Source organism: Gordionus sp. m RMFG-2023, chromosome 5 (genome assembly GCF_954871325.1).
Source record: "Gordionus sp. m RMFG-2023 chromosome 5, tfGorSpeb1-WG-v2, whole genome shotgun sequence".
Classification (NCBI taxonomy): domain Eukaryota; kingdom Metazoa; phylum Nematomorpha; class Gordioida; order Chordodea; family Parachordodidae; genus Gordionus; species Gordionus sp. m RMFG-2023.
In genome coordinates, this window is record NC_088779.1 from 22,726,969 (window position 1) to 22,753,012 (window position 26,044).

At 26.2% G+C, this 26,044-nt stretch overlaps 1 protein-coding gene across 1 annotated transcript; it reads right to left on the reverse strand.

Moving 5' to 3' along the window:
• Nucleotides 1–20: 20 nt before the first annotated feature.
• On the reverse strand, nucleotides 21–26,044 carry LOC135930438 (hypoxia up-regulated protein 1-like). The gene is made up of 25 exons (XM_065467234.1): nucleotides 25,908–26,044; nucleotides 25,803–25,864; nucleotides 25,727–25,758; nucleotides 25,606–25,684; nucleotides 25,309–25,463; nucleotides 22,460–22,665; nucleotides 21,759–21,863; nucleotides 17,546–17,618; nucleotides 16,570–16,765; nucleotides 15,271–15,405; nucleotides 14,928–15,010; nucleotides 14,632–14,675; nucleotides 13,277–13,362; nucleotides 12,945–13,183; nucleotides 12,017–12,164; nucleotides 11,440–11,494; nucleotides 8,629–8,771; nucleotides 7,467–7,708; nucleotides 6,692–6,905; nucleotides 6,136–6,360; nucleotides 1,490–1,706; nucleotides 875–922; nucleotides 626–787; nucleotides 286–325; nucleotides 21–205 (listed from the first exon to the last, which is right to left on the reverse strand). The coding sequence occupies exons 1-24, from the start codon at nucleotides 25,951–25,953 to the stop codon at nucleotides 291–293; spliced, it is 3,030 nt and encodes a 1,009-aa protein (XP_065323306.1). The 5' UTR covers nucleotides 25,954–26,044; the 3' UTR covers nucleotides 21–205; nucleotides 286–290.

Genomic DNA, 26,044 nt, shown 5'->3' on the forward strand with positions numbered 1-26,044 from the left:
ATTTCGCTAAATTATACATATCCTAAATAAAAAATTATGTGGAGCAAAAACATATGATACAATCATTACATTTTCATAGCAATCATATTTTAAGTGAGTATATTGTAATAAATTATAAAAAAATACACCAGTAGGTTTCATATATTAATTAATAATTATCTATATTTTTTTTGACAAGAAGGTAGTTTGCTGTTTTATAACAAGACAATCATTATTTGAGTGCGTTTTTATTTTTTTTAAAAGGTAAATATTTGACACAATTCTTTAAGTTTGGAATGTATATGTCGTAGTTATAGTTCATCGGAAACATGTATGTCTTTATGTTCTTTAAATGGTATAAATATAAAATAATTTGTAATTGATTATCTTTACATCTTATTGTATTCAATTTGAGAATAGCCACGAATCGCTTTCGCTAATTCTCTTTTCACTTCTGTGTCATCTCTGGGTATAGCCAAAACATCGCCAGGTCTTTGTTGGCGCTGTTAAGGCTACATCCAGAATGATATCCTCAAAATCTTAAGTCATAATTTTAGTCAACCCTATAATTGGGAATTAATTCGTTGATATAAATATATTCAGCTAAACAAAAATTAAAGTATGTAGTGTATATTTATCAATCAACTTATGTCATCTTTAAACGTGAGATCCTCTTCTTCTGGTTCAAGAGACGGTTCTAGTTTAAACTTTTTCCCAGGTTTTTCTTTTTTTTTAGTTTTGCTTTTTTTGGTTGACGATTGTTTGGCACCCTTTTTTTTGTTGTTAATTTCGGCACCATCTGATTTATCTATATTTTCAGGAAGGTGTTAAATGTTAAAATAAGAGAGATTTTATAGTAACAGAAAAATAGAATGATTGATTAAAAAAAATATACCTTGGCTACCTGGCTCTCCGTTTGATTGTTTAGTGTCACCACCATCACCTATTAATATTTTTTTATACACAGGAAAATGTATATACATGTATGATAATAGAATCCAGGCATACAGAGGGCCCCCTTTTATATGAAATATAATGGGGGAGGGGGGTGCCCCAAGGAGAGAATTGATATTAGAGATCCCAATATTTTTTTTAAAAATTCGGGCTGGATCGTGTGGGGTCGGACCTTGGAAATTTTTTATAATATATCAATTTTATATTGAATTTTTTATGTTAAATAAAAATATTTGATTTTATTTATAGAAACTAGATGCCATATAACATGTCTTTTATTTTGATTAATTTTAGAAATTATAAATATATTCGGGCCGGCAAAACTCTTTTATAAAAAATTTTGGGGGGCTGGGTTTAAAAAATTAGGCCCGATGGAGATCACTAATTGATATGCCTTTAGTAAAGAAATATTGCTGCAAAGGCAAAATATTTTCTTTATAACATTAACATTTTTCTTATTTTTTTTGCTCAATAAATTTTATATTTGTTAAAAAAAGTATTTTAATTAATAAAACCTTATAAATTTTATTAAAAATAAGAATATAATGAGGTTTACCTTCTTTTTTTTGTTGCTTAAGTATGCCATCTTTTAGATTTAAATCTTCGCTAAATTTTTTGGCTTGATTTAGGGCTTCAGCTCTCCCCTTTTTTCTAAGGTAATTTACTTCTCTTTCTAATTCCCTAGTTCTATCTTCGATTTCTTCACTTTTTATGCTCGGGTCCTTGTAGAGCTCCAATTTATTTATCTGAGCGATGGTATCGTTGAACCATTCCTAAGTTTAAAAAAAGATTATTTCATAACCAAATTTAATTATTAAATAACTAGATTCCAGAACCACATGAAACCAAAGTAAACTGTTATAGGTAAATATGAGGGAAAGAACCAAATCGTTATAAATATTTTGAACAGGTACATAAAGATTTTTAAAATTATGTATATTTATTTTAAATTATTGGCATATATGTAGTTATGTTACTTAAATTCGTTATTTCTTATATTTCATTTTTTGTTTAAGTTTTTTTTTATTTTTAAATACTAATATTAATGTTTCTTAAGTATTTATCTTATAATTCAAAACTTAAAAAACCGGAACGAATCGATATAAATTTTTCAATAACTGGTTTAAAACTAAAGCGTACGAAAAAGAACCGGAATGAAACTGAACCGATATAATTATAGGTTCGACACCCTGCTGCATTCTTAATTTGATAAAAAAAATATTTTATATGTTCACTAATTACAATTATTATAACATAAAAATAAGTATTTATTTTGTTGTTTCATGTGATAAGATATAATTATCCAACTCAGACCTGAGACACATTATTTTTCAAAAAAAATTGATAAAATTATAATACAATTTTTTTAATTATGAAAATAAAACAAACAATTTCGATTAAATGAAGAATCTTTTCTTTCCAAGAAGGCAAGTTAGGTATTGCAACCACAGCTCTCCTTTTACGTTTATTCTTGCCATCACACTGAACTTAAAAATTCATCCAATAAATTAAATATTCCGCCAATTAAATTTTGAACTGAATCCATGATATCCTTTTTAAGATGGCCTGTCTCGGTTCTGTTTTTTTATGCTCTAGACATACTGCAGCTGCCAAAAATTTAATGAAGTGATTTAAAATTTTAATGGTCCATGTTTTTGTTCTAACTTTAATTGAATAATTTGAAATTACCCTTCTAAATTATCGACTCCGCCCATATTTTTATTATATAAAAAGATTCAATATGGACGATGGTCATAAAATAACTTTTGACCATCGCAAACAAAATCAATTATTCTGATTGATAAATATTAGAGGTCTTGTATACACTGGCCTATTATCAAACCATTTGGTGATGCAGTCATCGTCTGACACTACATTAATTGATTTGAGAATGCTACTTCAGTAAGATATTTACTCTTAACGGCCAGTTCCTGACCTTTCTTAAGCATCCTATTAATTGTTAACGATTGAAATACCTATCGAAAAATACAAAAGTGTTAAGTGAAAGCATAAATCTTAAAGCTAATCTACCTCCAATATCGATTTTACCAGAAGCTGGGTATAAAACATATTCAGTTGAACTCTTCATCATATATCATAAAATCCAGAAGAATGCCCTTGAATATTAGTTATATGCATTACAGTTTGATATATTAGTTCCCAAAGATATTTTTGTACGTTGGAATATACTTTAACATTATGGCCCTCTGACATTATCCATGAATTTAGATATAAAATATAAACAATCAACCTTATATATATAAATTAACTGCAGGCGTCTCCAAACCTTTATCAATTTTAATTAAAGTATCCAATATGATACCTCGGGTTTTTATGTTATAGATTTTAATATTGGGAAATAAGTGAATTTTCAACAACAAATTCAGAATCCGATATTTTCCTTTAACGAAGTGTTTGGAGACATATTACATTGATTTATTATATTTTATTTCTAGATTTGACATATCCTTATATGAATTGTCACTCTTGTTTAATCGCACCCGTACACATACATGACAACAAGAACAATGACTAGAGATCGCTTTTTTTAATCTGCGAAATTTATTATCATTTAAAGAAGATGAAATAATAATTGAAAAAAATGAATAATAAATTTTGGAAAATTTTATATCTAATCCAAATTGGATGCTTAGAAAATATCAGGCCATCCATTGAATAAACAAATGATTGGATTTTCTGGACGTGTTTCAATGCGACAATATGTAAAAAATAAACCAACATCAACACGGTTAAAAGTCTTTGTTAACTTTTGATTTTATTATATATGAAGGAAAGGAAAGTTCTACTGAATCTATTCTATCCAACTCCTGATAAAATGGATGTGAGAACGCTTTCACATTATATCCATATTCGTTAAATATTTTAGTAGTTTACAATTAGTAGAGCGACTTAAAAACAGAGCTTTTCAGTAACTGACCCTGTAAAAGTTAATCGATTTCCTAAGAAAGTAGTATTCTCAACTGATCTATATCTGCGTAAGCATGGACGCAGTTCGATGGATGTGTTAGACGGTGACATCTGCATCACTAAGTGGTTTGATAAAATTGCGGGACTTCAGATAGAGATACAGTTGCTGAGGGTCATTGTACGGTATGGGGATCATCCAACTCTTGTGTTCTAGTGAGTGTCTTGACTAACTCAATTTATAGACTCTATTAACGTAAAATAACTTAAAAAAATTTATCAGTTCAAAACGCAATTATTTAATACTAAAATCAAATAAACATTTTATAAAACTTTTATTAATTATTTATAAATATAAAAAAATACAAAATAAAAATATAAGATAATCGTAAGCATAAAATTTAGTCCTCTTTATAGGGAAAATAAAAAGTGCAATTATAAATTAAAATTGGCAAAGTGTAAAAAAAATGTTTTTGAAAGGAGTTTTAGTTTTATCTTATATAATTGGAGATAAAACCAGCCCCCCTATACTTCTCGAAACTCTAATTATACCCCTGGATTTAAGACGATCTCAGGGACCTATCTAATTTATGATTAATTAATATTTTACGAAGAAATCCAAAAGCATTGAAAAACTCACGATTAAAATAAAACACAAAATTTTAATTTTCATGAATTTATACCTAAACAAAAGAGGGAGGTAAAATAATAATTATTAATTTTTATGTATTTAAGCTTAAACAAAAGATTAGTTTAAAATAAAATATGAAAACCCATATCTAATAGATAAGATAGCCTCTAATATATATAGATTTGAACGGATTGATTCCTGTCGATGATGGTCAAAAGAGAAAAAATATTATATATCGTCCATAATGATTCTTAAAATATGGTGAAAATATGCGTGGAGTTTATAATTTAGATAGAATAATTTCAAATTATTTATTAAAAGTGGAACAAAAAATTGGATCATTAAAATAAGTAGTTTTGTCTCACGTCTAAGTGGGATAAAAGATCTTGTTTAATTAATTTTAAAAATCAATATTAATTTTTCTTCTATAAAAATTCATTCCTTTTATTATAGAATTATTATTAATGTTCTTAAAATTTTTTTATAAAAAAACTTTTTGGGTATAAGTAATGTTATACATAACATGTTGCGTCAATGTGTCCCAATTGATAACATTTTTTGATGGCGTTTTTTTTTAATTTTAAAAATATGAATACGCTGGATATGTATTCCAGAATGTATAGAAAACCTACTCCGTTATTATTGTAAATTTTTGTCATGAATATTTAAATTTAATATAATTTATATTAGTTTTTCCATAGATTTTTTTATATAAATTATAAATGGCTCAAAAGTTAATGGCAAAATTTTCTGATATTCACAGATTCCATTAAAATAGTATAAAAAAATGCCCACTAAATATATTTTTTTTGTATAAATTTAAATATTACCTTATCGTGTTGCAACAGGAAACCTAGTATCTTCATAATAATAAGTTATGAATTTGAGGAGTTCATAACCTCAATAAATATTGTTTTTTGTAGAATGTTTTATAAAACTTTCGCATCAATCATGAGAATTATATTTTGTCTGTGTGTAAAATAAAATTTCTGAACGAAAAAAAAAGTTTCAGGGGAAGTGCAATTTAAGTTAATTTGATTTACATATGTAATATTTTTTGTATGATTAAAATATTTAAAAACTATATTATCTTGATATCTCTATAAAATTAATTAATACATTTATTTGTGAAACTGGTAAAAAAAATATAGAGCAAATCAAACATTTATAAGGAATTGGTTATATGGTGTATTATCAGAAATGTTTAATAACGGATTAAATAGGTAACAAACAGCGTTATATTCCGATATAAAAGAGAGAAAGGGATTAGATTTGGATTGAGGAATATCTCCCCGCATAAACAATTGAAATTTAAGTATTAACTTTCTTGGAGTATCTATCAATTAAATAAATTATTATCAATACTCTATAAAGATTTTCTGGCATAAGAAATATTCCCCAATTTAGCAATTAAAACGGGGTTCTACTTCCTCCCCTTAATATTTTTTACTTCTACCTCCATGGGACCATTCCCGTTTCCGTTCATGTGGACACTGCATTCCATAAATAAAAATTACGCTAAAGTATAAGCTTCCGTTTCACCGCTTTTCGCGTTTTAGTATGGGGTCCCAAGAATCTTATAATTTACAATGCTACCCTTTCTCCTCCAAAGTTTGTAAAATAAAATGTTTAAAATAATAATTTACCATAGTGCTATATATCAAATTTTCAAGTTTGGAAATTTCGACGTCCGTAAAAATAGGTATATTAGTAGGAAAGCTTAAATTTTTCGTGACATCCAGGAAGGTTTGCGAATCGTTGAAAGCCCTATACATATGGTCTAAGGCTTTAAAAATTTTTTCGTATTCCTCTATTCTATCGCTAGCAGGTTTTAACAATTTTTTGAGTTCAGTTAGTTTAGATTTAAGAGTCTGGATGAAATTTGAATGAAAAAAAAATGAAAATAAATCATTTCGTATAAATTAGCAAGTAGAATATTCAAAATTCGATATTCTTATAGGGTGCTTAGCCTCGAGTTATTTGATTAGAAAAGAATCTATATACTTTTAGAATGAAAAACTCGACTAATGACTATATTTTATAGATATGATGATTTAAATTTAATTTTTAAACTTTGTAAAGCTACTCAAATAGGTTCGAGGATATAGGCCTTATTCGATAATCATTATCTCAACGTTTTCTCATAATAAACAATATACTAGTCACAAATTATAATATCCTATAAAACATTTCAAAAAAAACCTTTCTATTGGCGCTATAGCCATTCTCTTCATACCAACTATCAACACCTGCCAACTTTTCCAAAATACTTTCGCGTTCGACAGCTGTAGTAAAATTTTTGAAAATCTCATCATTCCCGATTTTGTCTTTCGTATTAAAAAGGAATGACTCAAGCGAGTTTCTAAGCTCGTCTAGATCTTTCCTGTCCGCTTCTTTCTTTTTGTAAATGTTCAATCTTTAAAAATTTAAATAAAGGCGTTAAAAAAATCTTTAAATATAATACAATAAATATTTAATAACAATTTTAAAAACATTGACGAAATTACCGTAGTAACCATTTCTTCACATTAATCGCCTTCATCTTTAAACTTTCTAATACACAAAATAGCTAACTGTAATGCTAAAATCTTAAAGTATTGATTTAAATTTGGCAATGAAATCTCAAAATTTTGTTCGAAGTTTGGCATCAAAGTAATTGGAAATTTATTATTTCAACATGGAACGAAGATCCTTGGAAACAAAACTCAACATAAGAGAAATTTAGTAGTAATTTTCCTTTGCCCTGACTATTTACTAATAAATAAACTGATATATAAATAAATTTATTTATAGAGGATAGAGGTATCTTTTGCATACCCTTAGTTTTAGATGAGTTAAACTTAAAATATTTAATTGTTACTTAAGACGTAATCTTACTTCCTAAAAGATAAAACTTAAAAGGAAAATATGCCAGAAGACAAAGGGAATAGATGCCAGAAAAATAATGTTGGTATCAGGATTCAATATTATATTTAACCTTAATTGACTTGCGTTGGCTTCTAGCTCACTCATTTGAGGAAAATCTAAATCCACAAAATCGTATTCCAATATTTCCGTTAAATGATAAGTTTGATTTTTGGGGATTTCAGTAGAATTCACTTCGAATTCGGGAGTTTGATTATGGAGAGACGAGTTATTTTCGGGAGTCACGGTCTCATTCTTATCTGAGCTATTTTCATCTTGTGTGGTTTTTGAGGTCTTGGATTTTTTAACGTCATTCTTATAATAATCATTTTAAAAAATATACAAAATGGGACATTATAAGGTATAATAATGATCTGTGAAATTGAATATTATATTTGTTTAGTACCATAGTGAAGAAGCCTAATAAGATAATTAAAATTCTAATTCCAATATTTTATCGATTTAAAAAAAGTGATATTTTACGAGACAATAAATAACTAAAGTGAATTTTTAAAAACTTTGCCGCCATCTTTAAAATTAAAGAAAGATTATCCTTTTTTCTAAATTTTCGGAAAGAAAAAATTCGGACCTGATCCCTTAACATAATCCTAACATTTCCTTTATTTATAAATAAACAATTTTTATTTATATTTGAATACCCACATTGTTTATTAGATATATTTTTTATACAGCTGCCGATAATATGTTCATAGCCCAATTTTTTAAGCCCTGGGCGACAAAGCTCCAGAGTTATAAAACCGTAGAGGTATCATTTGCACGGCCAGGTATAGATTGTTTCAAAAAATAATTTTCAGGCCCGGCCCGGATTTTTTTAAAAAATATTATATTTATTTTTAATTCTTATAAATGGCGATTTAAAATATTTGGTTTTAAAATATATGGCCGGCCTGGGTACTTTTTAAAAAAAATCAAGATAAGTCCCAGGTATATGAAATATCCAATCCAATATAGCCAGAATGGGAAAATAATATTTTTGTTAAATGCCCTGTTCAAAACAACAAAAAAATTAAATTCACACACTAGAAACTTTAATGGAAATAAGTAAATAATTTTAAATGTAAAAATCAAAACTTGTCCAAAACATAATTCTAGAATTTTTTTTATAAATTTCAAAAATAACATACGATTTTATTAAAATTTGGTGGTTAAAATTCGATTTTTTTAAAAATGATCTTGGGCAGCCTAAATTGTATAAAAATAAATAAATCCATTACATCTAGATCATCCCCTTTTATGTTACCATTATCAGGTGCTGAATTGTCATTTTCGTGATTCACTTCTTCTGGCTTTAAAATTTCTTCTATAACATCATCTCCCTTGGCCCCAGTGAAGAAATTTTTGATTTTACTACCAATTCCTAGATTTCATATTTTTATATGTGCAAAGAATGAGCGTACTATTGAAATTTATAATTTTAGTTGAAATATTAAGCGTAACAGAAAAATAGTGAGGTCAAGAGGGAGACGGCAAAGTGTGCTACGCTTGCAGTATATTATATTGTGGAAAAGCAATTTAGAGGCGAGTGTTACATGGTCACTAGGTCAAAAAATTATCATTATATAAACCATTAAGTCGTAATCTAGACAAATCTAAAACATGGGTTTGAACCCTGGTGAAACAAGCTATTGCCACAGCTCGAAATCCCTTTTCTCGAACTCATATTAGACTGATTTTTTAAATATTGAAAAAAAATCGCCATAATCCCCCCCCAAGATTTATATAATCATTTAAAATTGAATTTGAACCATTAAATTATGATGTTTTGTTATTTAGCCATTGACATACAGGGTTTTCTTCAAATATAAAAAAAAGGGGAAAAACAGAAAAAATTGGCTTTAAAATAATTTTAACAAAATTTTGAAAATTATAAATAGTATATAAAATTAATTTCTATAGATAAAATAAAACTGTCATTTTTTTTAACAAACTCAATTAGAAAATAATTATGATAATGAAAAATTTCGCAAACTATTAGCAAGCGCTAATATTTTTAAAAAAATTTAAAAAGCTCTCCTCCTATGGTTTTTCGCCTAGCTTGGGTGTGAGCTAAAACCTGTTGTTGGGCCGCAAGATTAGTCTAAAAAATGTTAATTTTTCCTATCATAAAGCTGGACCGATATTTTTTTTTACAGTAGACTAGGCCAGAAAACTTTCATAAAAAATCTTAACAAGCCCTGACAATCTCAAAAATGGCTGTTTAAGCTACATAAATATCTAGTAATAAATTTTAGAGTTTTTCCAAGGGAACGGGGTAAAGACAATAATTTGAATTAATGATGATTGTAAATGTAAAATATTTTTATATATCAAATCAGTTTGAAAAAAATCTTCAAAAAATAATTTTATCTTGAAAGATTTTTTATGCATTAAAATCAGGGATGAGAACCCGGACCCTGAACCCTCCTGGACCCTCGTATTTTGGCTGAACCCGGACCCTTTTAAAAAGTGGAGGGTCCAAGGGTTCAGGGTGCTAAAAATTTTTACTTAAAATTTTTTTTTAAAATTAACGTAATAATATAATTTTTAAAAAATAATATAAAATTTTTATAATTTAATTTTTAAAAAAATAATATAAAATTTTAATAATTTTTTTCGTGGAATCTCCCTAAAAAATAGTCACTTTAAAACTATAATTGATAAAGCAAGAGATGTTGTAAAATATTTAAGAACTCCCACATTTGTTAGAATATTAAAATCCATGAAAAGGTAAATGGCAATTTTAGATTGCACAACACGTTGGTCCTCTATATGTATGATGCTAGAGCGATTATTAAGTTTGAAAGATTTCTGTAATGATTTTATCATAGGAGCATGTGAAATCATTTTGTCAGAAGATGATTGGAATCAAGTAAAAGAGCTTACTAGTGTGCTGGTTCCTTTAAAAATAACAACATTAAGAGTGCAAGCAGAACAATTATGTTTATCGGATTTTTATGGCATATGGTTAAGATGTCGATTAGAGTTAGGGAAATTAACAAGTTCTTTTTCAAATGAAGTATTAGAAAATACGAAAATAAGAGAGCAACAATATTTACAAAATAGTGTTGTATATGCTTCTATATATTTAGACCCACAATATCAGATTTTATTAAGTAGTGAGCAAAAACAAATGGCTATAGGCCATCTTGAAGATTTATGGCATACCCAAAACTCTATTATTTACAACACATTGGTGGTTACAACAATATCTACTGGTTGTAGCGATAACAATGATAATGATATTGATGATCTGGAAATTTTACTATTAGATAGAGAAAAAAAATTAAATTATCAGATAGAAAGGAGTAAAAAATATCTATTGTATCTTTAATAGAAAAGTTCTCGGAAGTTATGAGAATAAATAGAGATGCAAACATTTTAAAATTCTGGGAGGAAAATTCTTCAATATATCCAGAATTATATACCTTTTCTAGAATCATGATGGCTATACCGGGAACACAATTACAATAATTTATGTATTATAAAAATGACTATCTATTTTAGGTAAGCGTAGAACGTGGATTTTCATCGTTGACTAATTTACGTGGAAATCTGAAGGATGATATTTTAGAAGATATCATGATTGTGCGATTGAATAAAATATTTAAAATATAAATTATCTCATTTCGAATTATAAATGTGTATATATTGAAGTATAATAAAAAATGAATGAAAAAAAGTCTTATTTTGAGTCATTATTTTTATGTTTCCTCTGAACCCGGACCCGAACCCGGGTCCTTTTTAAATTTATTACCGGACCCGAACCCAGACCCGGACCCTTTTCTTTGTCGAAGGGTTCACATCCCTGATTTAATTATTAAAAAATTACTTTATAATATTTTTTTGATTCTGGAATTTTTAAGTAATTTTTTAAAAAATTTTTCAAACTCTGATCAAAACAATCTAGAAAAATTGTATAAATTTTAGTTTACCTTGTAAGATTGCTAATTTTTTTAAAAAAATGATGAAAATAAGATTTATCTTTAAAAATAATATTAATTTTGAGGAAAAAAATTATATGTAAATTAGTCTCAGCGATATTAAACTTGATAAAGTAGATTCCTCCGGCTTAACACCAGTTCTTTCAAAATGGATATCCACCTATTTATAATAAAATTAATATATAAAATATATTAAAATAATGTCCATGGAATCTGAACTCATATGGGTGATATCATAGCAGTTAATCAGCTGGTTATTGATATATAACAATAAATATTATATTAATCACTTTATTTAACTATTTTAAAATAATAATACTCTATATAACTTTCATCTAATATCTTGAATCAAATAAATCAAGCCAAGAAGAGATTATATAAAATACATTATATAACCATCTAAATTAAATGAGGGGTTTTTTACCACTTGTAATTGTTCGATAAATGTTTGGCATTTTTTTCGAAAAGATGAAAAACTATGAAGGTAAAGCGTACTAGTTATAATTTAAAAAAAATAATAAAAACTAAATTATTCACAATAATTAGCCTGAGTAATATTTTATAAGTAAAATACTTATATTATTTTTTTTTTTTAAATTTAACTATTCATTTGTTTTATATCTATATATATTCCATATAAATATAGATCCTTAAAAGCGATCCAATTTAAGCATATCAATACTTTCTCCAAAGTCACTAAACAACTATCATCGAGCACAAAATGAGCTTTGACACCTTTGTACTGGATGTCGGGGTCTAATGCGTATTTTTCCATTATGGATTCGACACCTTTGACGGATATTTGGGAAAGATTGAAGGAGGCAAAATTGCTTAATAGATATGAGGGGTAAATAAGAAAAAACACTTTTATTACATATATTCTAAGAGGAAATTTGGATATAAGAAAAAGAGTAGCGACAACAGTGAAAAGAGAAAGAAAGATAGTATAAGTTTGCTTTCATTTTCATAATAATTTCACATATCTGCTTTAAGTTGAGCTCATAGTGAATAAGATTTAACAGCTAAGCGAATTTGTAAAATCTTTTAATGAGATCCATTTTAATTTATTTGCAAATAATTATTATTAATAATAAAGAAATATTGATCTGATTAAAAAGATCTTACAAACTCGAGCAGAGGTGTTGCATCACGTCCACTATGAATTCAGCCTTAGGCCTCATTTATAGTAATCGCGAAAATCGAAATTGCGTCGCTTAAAAAAATACATAATGTTAAATTATCAGTTATTGTCTAGTCAATAATTATGCAATTACCATCGCGATTACTATGAACAATGCCCAAGCCCTTCTATATAGAATTTTATCATTTTCCCAACAAAATTGATTGTTAGTAATATAGTATATGATAAACTGTCATATAAGAGAAAATATAAAATATTGAATTGATTCTCTAAGCAAATCAAATTTATGAGATGAATGGTAAAATTTTTCTCAGTTTAGCCATAATTAAACAAAAAAAAATAATTTAGAGATTTAATTATATTTCTTTTTGCACTTGAATCAAAATTTCTTAGATATAAATCAATTGTGCGAAATAATTAAACCTCTCTAATATTGTGTCGTGTATACTAAGTAGTTATGTTATTAAACTTTATCTGTTCCATATCCATAAAGCCTAGATCACCATAACTAACGTTAAAAGTAAAGTCTCTCGTGTTTCGGTTGAAGGTTATAACCTTTTTCTGAGGACACGGATTAAATCTATTCATCAAAGTTTTAGATACATGTTTGGTTGTCATCATTTTAAGGGGAGGTTGGGGGGATTCAAGAATACGATCATCGACGGTGTTATCGGTGATTTCTTGAGCTGTTTCTTTGTCGAATTCAATCTATGTGAACATAAAGGGGTCAATAAATTTATGTTTAGGGAAAAATTATTGACATATTAATAAACATAGTTCAAATGAAATTTATTTATAAACTTTTATTGGGTAAAGAGTTACATCTTTGATGATAAATCTCTTAGCTTTAAAGCCTTGACTTAGATAGGCAGCTTGATATACAGCACCTAGCATAATATTTAAATTAAAATAACATTTATTAATATTAATATCAAAATTGTCAAAGAATTACGGTATTTTATACACTAAAGTCACAAATTGTAAGGTAATAAGCCCACTCATTCATTATATGAAAATTCACCCCCTCCCCCATTTTAAACAAATTTTTTTTATATTATAAAACTTCTAAACAAATGACGAATTATGTTTATACACGATAATTAAACAGATTCAAACTCGATTATCTGTTAAGCTTTGAATTATAACTGTATAACCCTGCATTCACAGTTAGTGCGAATTCATGGTGCAGTATAAAAAATATGATATAAATATATTAATTTTACATTAATTTTGAATACACTTCACCGCGAATTCGTGCTAACCGTGAATGGGGAGGGGGGGGGGGGGTAAGAAACATAAACGCACACAGCATTCTTATTTATATTTGAAAACAGGATTTACCCATTTTTGGCTTTTATTCTATATTAAAAAAAGGATAATATACGATTCGAGGACTATAAATTACAACCATTTAAATGATAAAATAGATGGAGTAGCGAAAGCATAGTCCCAAAATTAAATTTACTTAACATTCCCATATACAAATAATTATATTTAATTAAAAGCTCCTTTTATACCATTTTTAATCCAGTGAAAAGGATTAAATCACGTCAATTGTGATAGCTTAACACTATAATTAAATACCTATATTTTTTTAGAAACAAGGAAGAAGATTATATCTTGAAGTAATGAACTTTAACAAATTAATATTATAAATAATTTAGAACGCATATTATAATTTACCAAATTTTTATAAAAAGAAGAATATGATCAATAAATAATATAATATCTTACATTCTTTAATGCCAATATCATTTTTTTTTGAATCTCTAGTTTAAAAGGTATTTTTTTATATTTTCAAAACAAATTCTAATTTTTCCAAATAATCAACATCATATTGATGTCATCGAATGGATATTTAACATGATATCCATTTTAATTGATGAATTTTCTTCCAATGAATTATTATAAATCATTATTATTTTTTTTCATCGACCTCTGTAAAGGTAAGATATTATATTATTTATTAATTTTAAATCTCCTTTTTATAAAAATTATTAATAAATTATAATATGTTTTAAATTACTTATATTGTATATTTTAAAATATCATATTCTAAAATATTAAATACCAATTTGTTACAGTAACGAATAGTATAATAAATTATATTTAATTAAAACATAATATATATTTTTTTACAATAGTTCATTTTTTACCTAAAGCTGCAGCTTCGTCAGTGTTTATAGATTTCCCCAACTCGCTTTTAAGATTTATATATATTTTTAAAGAAATTATAAATAGAGAATACTTTAGGCAGCAGCACTATTTTGTCTTTTTAAAATAATATTATAAAATTTAATCTATAACTAACTTTACAAATATTCTTTCAAAATGATAATTACATTTTCCAAGTATATTTTCATAATTTTTTTTTAAAAAAAAATACTAAAATTAAATTTTTTTTCATCTAGACAAATACAGATTTGATTGTAACAAAATAATTCTAACTAACTTATTAGAGTAAGGTTTCAACATTTCTTGAACTTTTGGAATTCGTGTACCAGCTCCAAATAATATGATTTGTTCTACTTCGCTCTAAAAAATACATTATATCATCAATAAGAAAAACTATTGAAAACATTGGCCGAAAATCTCTTTATTTCAGTAAATAATAGCTCTATTCCGACCTTAGGGCACTTTATTTCTAATTTATCTATGTATCTATCCGCTTTATGTTTAAATGTATATTTTTTATATCTAATTATTATTGGGTATGTGTAACTTATTTTTAAGCCATTTTTAGACGATAAACTAATTATTATTCTATCTTAAATGATATTAATAAAAAGCTTTACTTGGTCAACTCCAGATGTTTTAAGAGCTTCTAACAATGGATCTTTAACTCTTTCAAATAGATCTTCGCATAAATCTTCAAATTTTTTTCTAGTAACTTTAATTTTCATGTTTATGTCATTGATCAAATCTTCAACCTGCAAGATAATTTATATTGTACAAAATCAGAAGAAAAAATATATTGATAAGTGTGCCAATCACCGATATCAACTCACCAGATTCTTAATAAAATTATGGAAAAAATTGCCTTATATAGGAAATAGTTAACAGAAAGATATATCAATAAAATAAATATGCATATCAAATAAAATTTTATAATTTAAAAATAATAAATGCGATATACTTTTTAAAAATTTTTTCATAATTCAAATAATTATTCATTCATTATTTTGATATATTGGATCGAGCGCCGATATAAAAATAGGAAAGATCAGGAAAAAATGTTTAATTTTTGAATAATTCAAAACCAAAAAATTCACATTCCCAGTCTTAATAGTAATACCCAGATAGCAAGATTTGGCAGTAATTCTCATCAATCATGCCTACTTTTTTTAATCACATTTTCTCAAAACAAACTCTTTTTATAATAAAATTTCAAATGGTTTTTAAAAAATAGTAATATTTGTTAATATTACATACATTGATCAATATTCAAATAATTAAATCCTAAACTGAACATAAACAGATATTGCTAGACGAAGAATAATTATACAAAAAATCGATGTATTTCCCTTGTAAAATAATGTTTCTATCTACACTTAAAAAATTAGATCCGACTCAAAAAATTTACCATTACAACAACTGATATCTTAAATTTTTTATTCGTCCATTTATAAGTAGAAGACCCATAATAAAAAATGATTACTTATACTAAAAACAATTTTTAATATATTTTAACTTTGACCCATATCTCACACCTTTAATTAATCCTAACCCATACTTCTCTCACATTTAATCTAACTCTTACTTCATTGATAATTACTCAAAAGAATCTTTGATCTATCTCTATATGGTAAATCTATTTTTTTTTAAATCATCAAATATAATAATTAATAACACAGAGGAATATACTGTGTCAATGAGCCCAGCCAAAAGTAAGGCTAAGTAGCCCGAAGATAAGGTTAAATTGAACCGAAGGCTCTCAAAATAGTCCATGGTGGGGGAGGCAAAGTTTTAGATAAACTATTACAGAATAAAAACTCATACCTTTAAAGAAAAATATCTAGCAATCCTGGCCCCAATATGTGCAATTGTATTCATTTTCAAAAAAATTTTTTAAATATAAAAAAATCTCTATTAACTTCAGCAAAATACTCAGTGTTGGCGCTAAGAACTTTCATAGTCCTACCAGCCTCAACAAATATCTTATTCATAGCCTTGTAGTCGGCCGTTACATCTACCGATGGATCATTTTTTTGCTCTTGTTGGTTGAAAGTGGAAGCTAAGAAGTCTCTTAGGCGCATTTGAAATACCTTGCCACCTAATTTGCGGTCAAATCTTTTATTAATTTTTTTATTATTATAAAATTTAGATTTTCTTAAATTAAATAGAAATTGAGTTAGGCCGGTCACAAATTGAACGCGAAATAAAGAATTTGGTCTATTAAAAAACAAAATGTTATGACTAAAAAAATTATACTGTATTCACAGAAAATCGGGCCAATCTAAGAGAATATTAAAGTCAAACTCAAAATCTTACTATTTTGTTGGGTCTTACTTCATTCCTTTACACCAAGATAAACGTCAAAAATTAATTTTATAGATAGATTTTATGATTTTTAAAAAAGTCGCGATACCTACACGACAATTTGGGAGCCAAAATGGCTTCTGCTGTTAGTTCTTTATCAGAATTTACAACTATATAATTTTGGTTGAAATAAAATATTTGGGGAACAAAATTCTACAGATAAGTCCGCGATTCAAATAATGGGATACCTCAGAAAATAATTTATTTTAGAGAATATTGGTTCTTACCAAAATATATTACTATATTTATAATATAAATTCGCGTGATCAGAAACTTTGAGAATTTTACGAGAATTGTTTATATAAGAAAAATATCGAAATCAAACACCAAAGACTTTAGGACAAAGTTGGTAGACCTTCCCAACATATACTTTAAAAAAATAAACAGCTCTGAGGCATATCAGCCAGCCTTGATTAAATTTAAATGTATTAAAATAATCCACAAGAAAAAAAGAGTCAAATTTCATATTCAAATATAAAGAATATCTTTTAAGAGCTAGCTAGGCTTTTTGTAAAAATGAAAATTCAATACCCGAATCCTTTAATAGTGAGTTGTGGGAAAATACTGGCAGAATCGTTTTCTCGCGTTTGAACGTTTTGATAGGCTTGAAATGTTTTTTTAATAATGATGAATAGGCTACACTTTTATTGTTTTGTTTATAAAAGTGTCAAATAAATAATATTCCACCTTATAATTTTTTTTTCGGCAAACCATTATCATCATAATTTTTATGGGAAAGTATTTCGCTAGATATGTTCAGATGGTATTAATCGAATATATATTGTTTAAAATTTATATTAATTATGACAAACGAATCGAGCAGAATTATATAAAAATGGTTCACGACAAATATCCATGATGATCCCCAATGATTTATTAAGTTTTCTCCCAATTAGACGTTTTATTTTAAGTTTTTTTTATTTTTTAAAATTATTATTATATCTAATTCATGCCTTAACAAATTGTTATTCACAATGAAATTACATATACCTCTTCTGATTCTGAAGATGTCAATGATATAAGTAAATTTAGTAGGCAATTAACCAAATATTATCATAACGTTTTTTAAAATAAAATTAAACATTATAGCTGCTCTAGCTTGTTTTATTTCTATACAGACATCCGTTGCCCGTCTATCTAAACAGAATAAGAAAAAGGCTATTTAACAATATTTATATTTCGTATTTTATCATTAACCTGTCAAGATCATTATTTTATTATATTAAAATGTCAAAATCATTATTTTATTATATCAAAGTACAAGTATTTTTTGATATGGGAAATATTCCGGGCGCGAAAGGGTTAAACAAAACATACTAGGGCGTCCTAGACCAAATGAATAGACTGTTATAAACATAAATAAGTTTCAAAAATAGACGAAAAGTATAGTGTGGTTCGAATATGGGTTTCAATATACTTGCTTAAATTATTTGTTTGTTTTGTTTTTTAAAATATTTTTTATGAAGTGGTTAACTAGCTTATAATTTACAAAGCACAAAATATTTAAATTATAATTATTAATGTCGCGGGTTGCTATTAGTGAGGGATATAAATAATATCAACTTTAATTATGTCGCATGATTTGTGAGATATCTATATCATCATGCACTATTTTCCTGAAAAAATTATGTTTGTTATATTTAGAATGAATAATAAAATACTTTAGCAGCATATTTTTATTGTTATAATGGTAATGAACGGGATAAAAATGTCTAAAATTGATTAAATATTATTCGTTCATATTAATATTCGTATGAACGACTTAATATTCAAATACGAATAGTATATTAAAATAAATTGAACAATCGATTCGTAAAATCTCAAGTAGTGTTGTTAAACTACTCAATTTTTAAAGGCTAGCCAAAAAATATTGAGATTTTTCACATGGATGGCAGAAAGGTTTAGATATCTATTGGTGAAATCTCTAGGCTTGCCTTATATAATTTTGGCTAAAAAACATAGAAATGAATACAAGAGCTGTAAATGGGGTAATTTTTTTAATTTTTAAAAAATCATGAGAAAGCCTAAATTAAAGGAGCGCGTAATCATGCATGATTGAGCCAAAAATCGGCAAGTCTACACTTAAAACAGAAGTTCTCGTAACCCCCAAAAACTTTCATGAATTTACGAAAATTACTTTTTAAGTGAAAAATTACATATTTATGGTTTTAATATATATTTATGCAAGGATAAGGGCGAAGAAGAGGTGAGTATAAATATTTCAAAGGTAAGAAAAATTATATCTGTATAAATTTCAAAAAAAGTGGAGGAAAGAGAATGGTTCAATCCGAATATAGGAAATACACATCCCTAGCCTTTGATTCGGAAAACTGTATATTCAAAGACGAGACAAAAGTGTTACTATATTAAAAGAGCGCTAAAAGAGGTCATATATACTAATTACAAATGAAAAAGTAAAAAAAAAGAAGATGTATTGAATGTCCTAGAAAGAGAGATGTAAAATCACAGTTTTAGTGCAATGATTGTAAGAAATGTCTTAATTAACCATAAAAAGTGCAAGGTGAAAATGTAAATTTTTAATGTATTTGTTAATTATATTTAAAGATTAAATCAAGCATTTAACAACTTCTATCAATTGTATAAATAATTTTTTTTTATTCTTTTGACAAAAACCGGCATAAAATAATAATAAATTCCTAAAATTAAAGTCAAAAATTGATGTCTACCTAATAACTGTTACAAATACAAATAATAATTAATTAGATTTTGTCTGGGGTCTATATTTCATTCACCCAGATACTCGTGTGTTTATTTTCCGTCGTTCTTGAGGGATAAAAATCCTTATTCAGCTATAAATAATAAATTTTTATTAATCCATGAATATCTAATTTTTCACTTAAAAAATAATATGAGCATCTGGAGTTACTAGGTCTCCCGCTTATGGTGTTATCTTCCCTTTTCATTTAATTATACATGATTACGTGCTCCGTTATATGTGATTTGCAAAATCAATAAAAAATATAAAATTTTACCTTACCTGCCAAAAATAATGATTGCTTATCTCGTTTATAAATAAATAAATCACCAGAGTTGTTAAACGCTATTTTTAAAAGTAGCGCGCTACCGCTATAGCTATTTGCCAAAAAAAGTAGCGCGCTACCGCTTTCGCTATTTGTCAAAAAAAGTAGCGCGCTATTAGCTACCTTTTTTCAAAAGTAGCTTTAGCTACTTTTAAGCTACTTTTTATAAAAAAATTTTTAGAAACAAATGAAACAAATTTTTTTTATTTTTTTTTTGCTTATAATGTAAATGTATAATAAATAATATATAAAAATAAACATTTATAAATATAAAAATATAGTTAGTTTAGATTATAAAAAAATAAGTAATATAAATAAATATTTATTTTAATTTGTTGCATTTTAATAATAATATCATTTCAATATTATCATCCCCAAGTCTAGAGCGACGATCAGAAAGTATAAGCTTTGCTTTACTAAATAATCTCTCTACACTAGCACTTGAGGGCAAGGAAGCTCTAAAAATATTTAATCAGATCAATTTATAAATATAAATAAGTTTTTACCTTCTGTTATGTGTCCAACTATCTGCCGTGGTACATACATAAGATATATCTGATAACTCTACTATTAGAGCATCTTTCATCACTTTGAAGTTGTCGTCTATTTTATCCACAAGTGTCTGGCGACATAAAACTGTTGTGCCAGGGGATAAAGTTTTAATCATCATAGTAAATGATGGATTATCAACCAAGGACAATGGCTGAACTGTGTCAATTATAAAATCAACAATTACTTTATCAGCCTATTTTTGTGAAATATTGGCATGTTTATCAGTTAATTTGGTTTGGATAGTATTTGTCTTTTTGAATGAAGATTCTCCTATACCAAAATTTTTTATATGTTTCTCTATTTCCTTATAGCAATTGGCTTGAACAGTCTAATAAAATAAATAATATTATAATGTAAAAATAACAATTTACCTTTAGGTGTTTCTTCAGGTTATAGCTACTCGATTGATTTGATGATATATTTTTTTTACATTTTAAGCACAGGAATTTGAATCCAGATTTTGTTTTAATATTTATTTAAAAAATTTTTTCAAATCTAGGGAATGGGAAATCGTTATTAGAGTTATTAAGTACATTTTCTTCCATTGAATCTTCCATGTCTGAATCACTTTCAAGAATTTGGATATCCATGGGCGATGCCATTTTAGATTATTAACACAGATTGAAAATATAAATTAAAAATTGAAAATATATTTAAATTTCCAAATTAAATAATAAATTATAAAAATTATAATTAATTATGATATTATATTTAAATTTTCATGTTTATACTTACATTTATTATATTTTTTAAAAGTAGCGAAGTAGCGCGCTACTTAGCTACTTTTAAAAAAAGTAGCGCGCTAAAAAATTAAATAATTTTAAAAAAAGTAGCAGCTATTAGCTATAGCTACCAAAAAAGATAGCGCGCTAAGTAGCGCGCTACAAGTAGCGAGCTACTTTAACAACTCTGTAAATCACATATTTATTAATATTTCATTTATGTATTAAAATTAGCGTCAATCTTTCAATTATTTTGGCATGAAATCATAAGGCATAAATTGCAAATGTAGGTATATAATAGTTATTCAAATATATCGTTAAGTTAATAATCGATTAAAAAAATTTTTTAAAAAGAAATAGAGGGTGAAGATTAATTTAAAAATTTTTTAATGTGATAAAATAATTAAATATTTATTTTATTTAAATTACCAACTACGGAAGCGTGGGTACCGCAGGCTCCCATATCATAGAACAAAATGTATTGGGGATCGGAAGTAAATTGCTTTTGCCTGAACAACCCATAATTTAGAGCCACTAAAAAATTTTAGGTTTGTTTTTTTTTAAAATTGCGAATATTATACTATAGATTTGGAAAAAATAATGGTTACAATTATGACTATGATAAAAAAATTATATGTAATTAATTACTAAAAATAAAAAACATGCTTAAACATAATTCTAAACCAAAGTTTAAAACATTCAGACTAAATTTTATAAAAATTATTTTTATCATAAAAAAAGTTATTTTTTTAAAATTATAAAAAATGATTGTGAAATTACAAAAAAAAATATTGATAAGTTATATATTTAAGATGATTATGATAATGAAAAATTTATAATGTATTATTAGATTATATTTTATTTACCTTAAGGATTATCAATAGTAATAAAAAAATTAAATAACATTTGTTTTTCCACTAAAAAGAGGTTTTTTTTTTCATCCTAAGGTATTACTATTACTATTTATTAGGATTGAAAAACTAAAACTGCTATTTTTTGAATAATTCAAAAAATAAGGCTGCATTTTTTTTTGTTATTGTCAAACCAAAAAATAATAATTTTTCTCAATCTTTTTTTCTTTCTGAATTAACAAGATTATATATTACGTATATAATGTTGAGTAAACTAACCGGCAGTATTATCGTTCATGACCTGGAACAACTTTAAATCGGCTATTCGAGCAGCCTTGATCAGAGCCCTCCTTTCGGCTTGGTTGAAGTAAGGGGGCACCGTTACAATGTAACCTACTATAGGGTGGTTATTAGCAAAAGACGAAGCGATATCTTTGCAGTATGCCAGCACCATTGCCATCAGTTCCTCGGGTAAAAATGTTTCACTGTCAAAATGAATTTAATTTAAAAAAAATGATAAATATAATTTAACACCTAGCGGATAGATTTTTAAATAAAGGATTCTTTTATAGATAGATTTTTTTCAAAATTTAACTTAAATATTATGAGAATAAATATTTATCCAGTTGGATGACTAAATTCTCCATCGTAAATATATGCCCCCCCCCATATCTGGTTTTAACTGAACAATGGAAGTTTGGTCTTTAGAATCACGATCGTGGCTAGGTTTGATATTTTTAATCGATCTCAGGTTCAGTTCTACCATGAATACACCATATAGCAAAAAATAATAATGATACAAAGATAACTAATATTAGTTTTGCAAATGAATGCGTTCAAAGTGAAGGCTTTGGCGAATAAAGTTTGTTTTTTTATATTAGACAAATTTGGAACAAGAAAGTGTTCTTTTTTTGACAAAGGGTTTCGTTTTTTACGTTCATTCATTTACTCAGCTGTTTCCTTTAACTATTTTTCCCCACCCTTTTCATCTGATATGATATAAAAAGGAGTTTTTAACAAAAATAAAATGTTATAAAATTTAAAAAAAGAGTTATATCTAAAAAAACCATTTATTTTTATAGATAAAATCAAAATCCATTTTTATGTTTATTTTTTTGATAATAATATTTAATTAATAAACTTTCTGCCATATTGTTATTTTTTTTGTGCATTCTGTTTATAAAAGTGTGCGATAATATCTTCTGTCTGTTTTTAGGGTGATTTTGACAGTCCCCATTGCCACAGGCTGACCTCTGATAAATTGGAAATTTTGGTATTTCTAAAGAGAAATCTTCGATATATTAATTTTAAATTATTTCAAATTTCATTGTATATTAGTTTATTAGTTATTATGTAAATAGATTAATGTTATTACATATTATATAAAGAAGTGATTTATCAATAAAAATATTTTATATACTTTTAAAATTGCAATTGAATTGGATATAAACTATAATAACTGATCATTATAATATATTTAAATGACATATGTTATGGTATTAAGTTATAGTTATTATACTAATAAAAAGTAAATTAAAAATTAAAACCATTGGTATCTTTACAGAATACAAAATTAGATGATATCGGATCATCGGCCAATATGTGGTATCGGTATAATATCCCTATTATAGATTGATATATCTATTTTGGACTTGATAACATATTTTTGCCATGAGGCCCTAATTACATTTAATATTTCAATTTTTAATTTCTTCAAAAACAATACATTACAAATAAATTGTGCAAAAACATTGTAATTCTCCAAAAATAAAAGTGAGAGTATAAGTTGCAAGCTGGATTTAAAGTACCAAAATTTTTTTTAATTCTTCTTAGAACATAAAAATGCCAAAATATCTATTTTAAAATTCTTATTCATTATGTAAATTCTAACAAATAAATTTAAACTTAATATTTCCATGATACTTTTCTTATAGAAATAATTGATTATTAAAACATTTATGAACAAAAATAAATACATTTCTGCAAAAAAACACATTTTCTGAAAAATATTAAAGTTTTTTTTTGTATAGGTCGTATTGGGATATGAAATCCATGGTGATTCAGAATCTCTTGATTTTAAATCATTTACCGAGGATGATTTTTAAATTTTAAAATTCTGATTTAACCAAAAATGTATTTGAGCATGTGTAAAGTCTACCCTATTAATTTTAGAAATTTTCGCCATAAAAATTTAGTATATTTATTAAATTATATGAAAATCAATATAAATTATGACAAGTTCAAAGGTTCACGGTAAAATTGTCTGAAATTCATAAGAGGAGTGCCCTATATATGCATACTTTCCCTGTCAAATTGGATTTTTAAAATTTATAAATCTACCTCAGTAATTGATTTAATTGAAATCCTATTAGATACCAATATCCCAATACAACAAGTATAAATAAAATACATTTAAAATTATTTTTAAAAAATAATAAGTGGTATCCTAAGGATACCCACCCCCTCCTTTCCACTTTATCAGGAGGCATAAATTTTTTTAAATAAGATTAGAAGGGAAACATTTTATTGATCTTGCATTCATCTTATTAAATATGTTTAATCAACAAAATTAATAATTTTGCTGCTTTGAAAACATAAAAGCTTATTTTTTTAAAAATTTTAACATTGGTCAATTAAAAAAAAATAAATGTAATATTTGATCAACTTCTGTTTGAAGTTTAAAATTATAACCTGTATAGTAAATTGGAATGATTAAAAATATATTTAATTTTAATATTTGGGGGGTTTCAATCATGATGAGTTTAGCATTAAGCTTAAATATAATATTTTATAAGTGGTTTCCAGTTCATTCATACTATTCTACCTGAAAGAGTTAATACTATTTTAAGAAAGATTATTTTTAAAGAGCTAATTTTAATAGCTTTCAAAAAGTAGCAATGATAATTTGCTCCTTTTAAAGCAGCATTGCTTCCAATCACTTCTTAAAAAATATAGCACTCCATTATAAAATATACTCACAAATTAATAAAAAAAAATATAAAACTTATTTCTTGAGGGTGTTAACTAAATGCAAAAAACTAAAATTTTAATCTTAGTTTGTCCTGATTTTTTATAAAACTTATACATATAAGGAGCTCACATTAATCCACAAAAATATCTATATTCACTTTTTAAGCATGAATGTAAATGCCATTTCATCCCGTGTTGATCCCAGCTCATATTGAGGAAAATAATGTCTATATTCTTCAACTTCTGAATTATACATGTTTTTGCCTAAGAGTTCCAGCAAATAAGAATAAACATGTTTGGGCTGCCTTTGACACTGCAAATATTATAATAAAAATGTATCTAGTTAATATATTTTGGCATTTATATTTATATGATTATTTTTCTTATTTTCAATTAATTTAATCAGATTTTTTAAAAAAATACATTAAAACATAATTTAAATTTATAGATTCTACATAGGTTATAGCAGGATCCCCTATTAAAATTTCTTCATTTTTAATTCCAACTATATTGTTAATTTTTCTTCTTGTATCTCTAAAATACATAATTACAAATTGTAAATGAATTTTTATTTACGGTGTCAGAATAACTTCCATTGGCATGCCAGGCTATATAAAAACTGATTATCTTTTTTTACAAATTAAATAATTACTTTTACTATCCCCATTTTTACCCATTCACAACCAAAATCAATGGAAACCACAGCTACACATTCTTATTTGCATATTAGATAATATATTCATTGGTTTTAAGTTACTTATTTGCGGAACAAGGAATAATAAAGAAAATACTTCCAGTAACATTAAACAATTTCAGAAAATTTTTTATATTTTAAGATTTTATCAATGGTTTTGGTCAATCTGGTTTAAAACGTGTCGCCAAAAAATTGGGTAA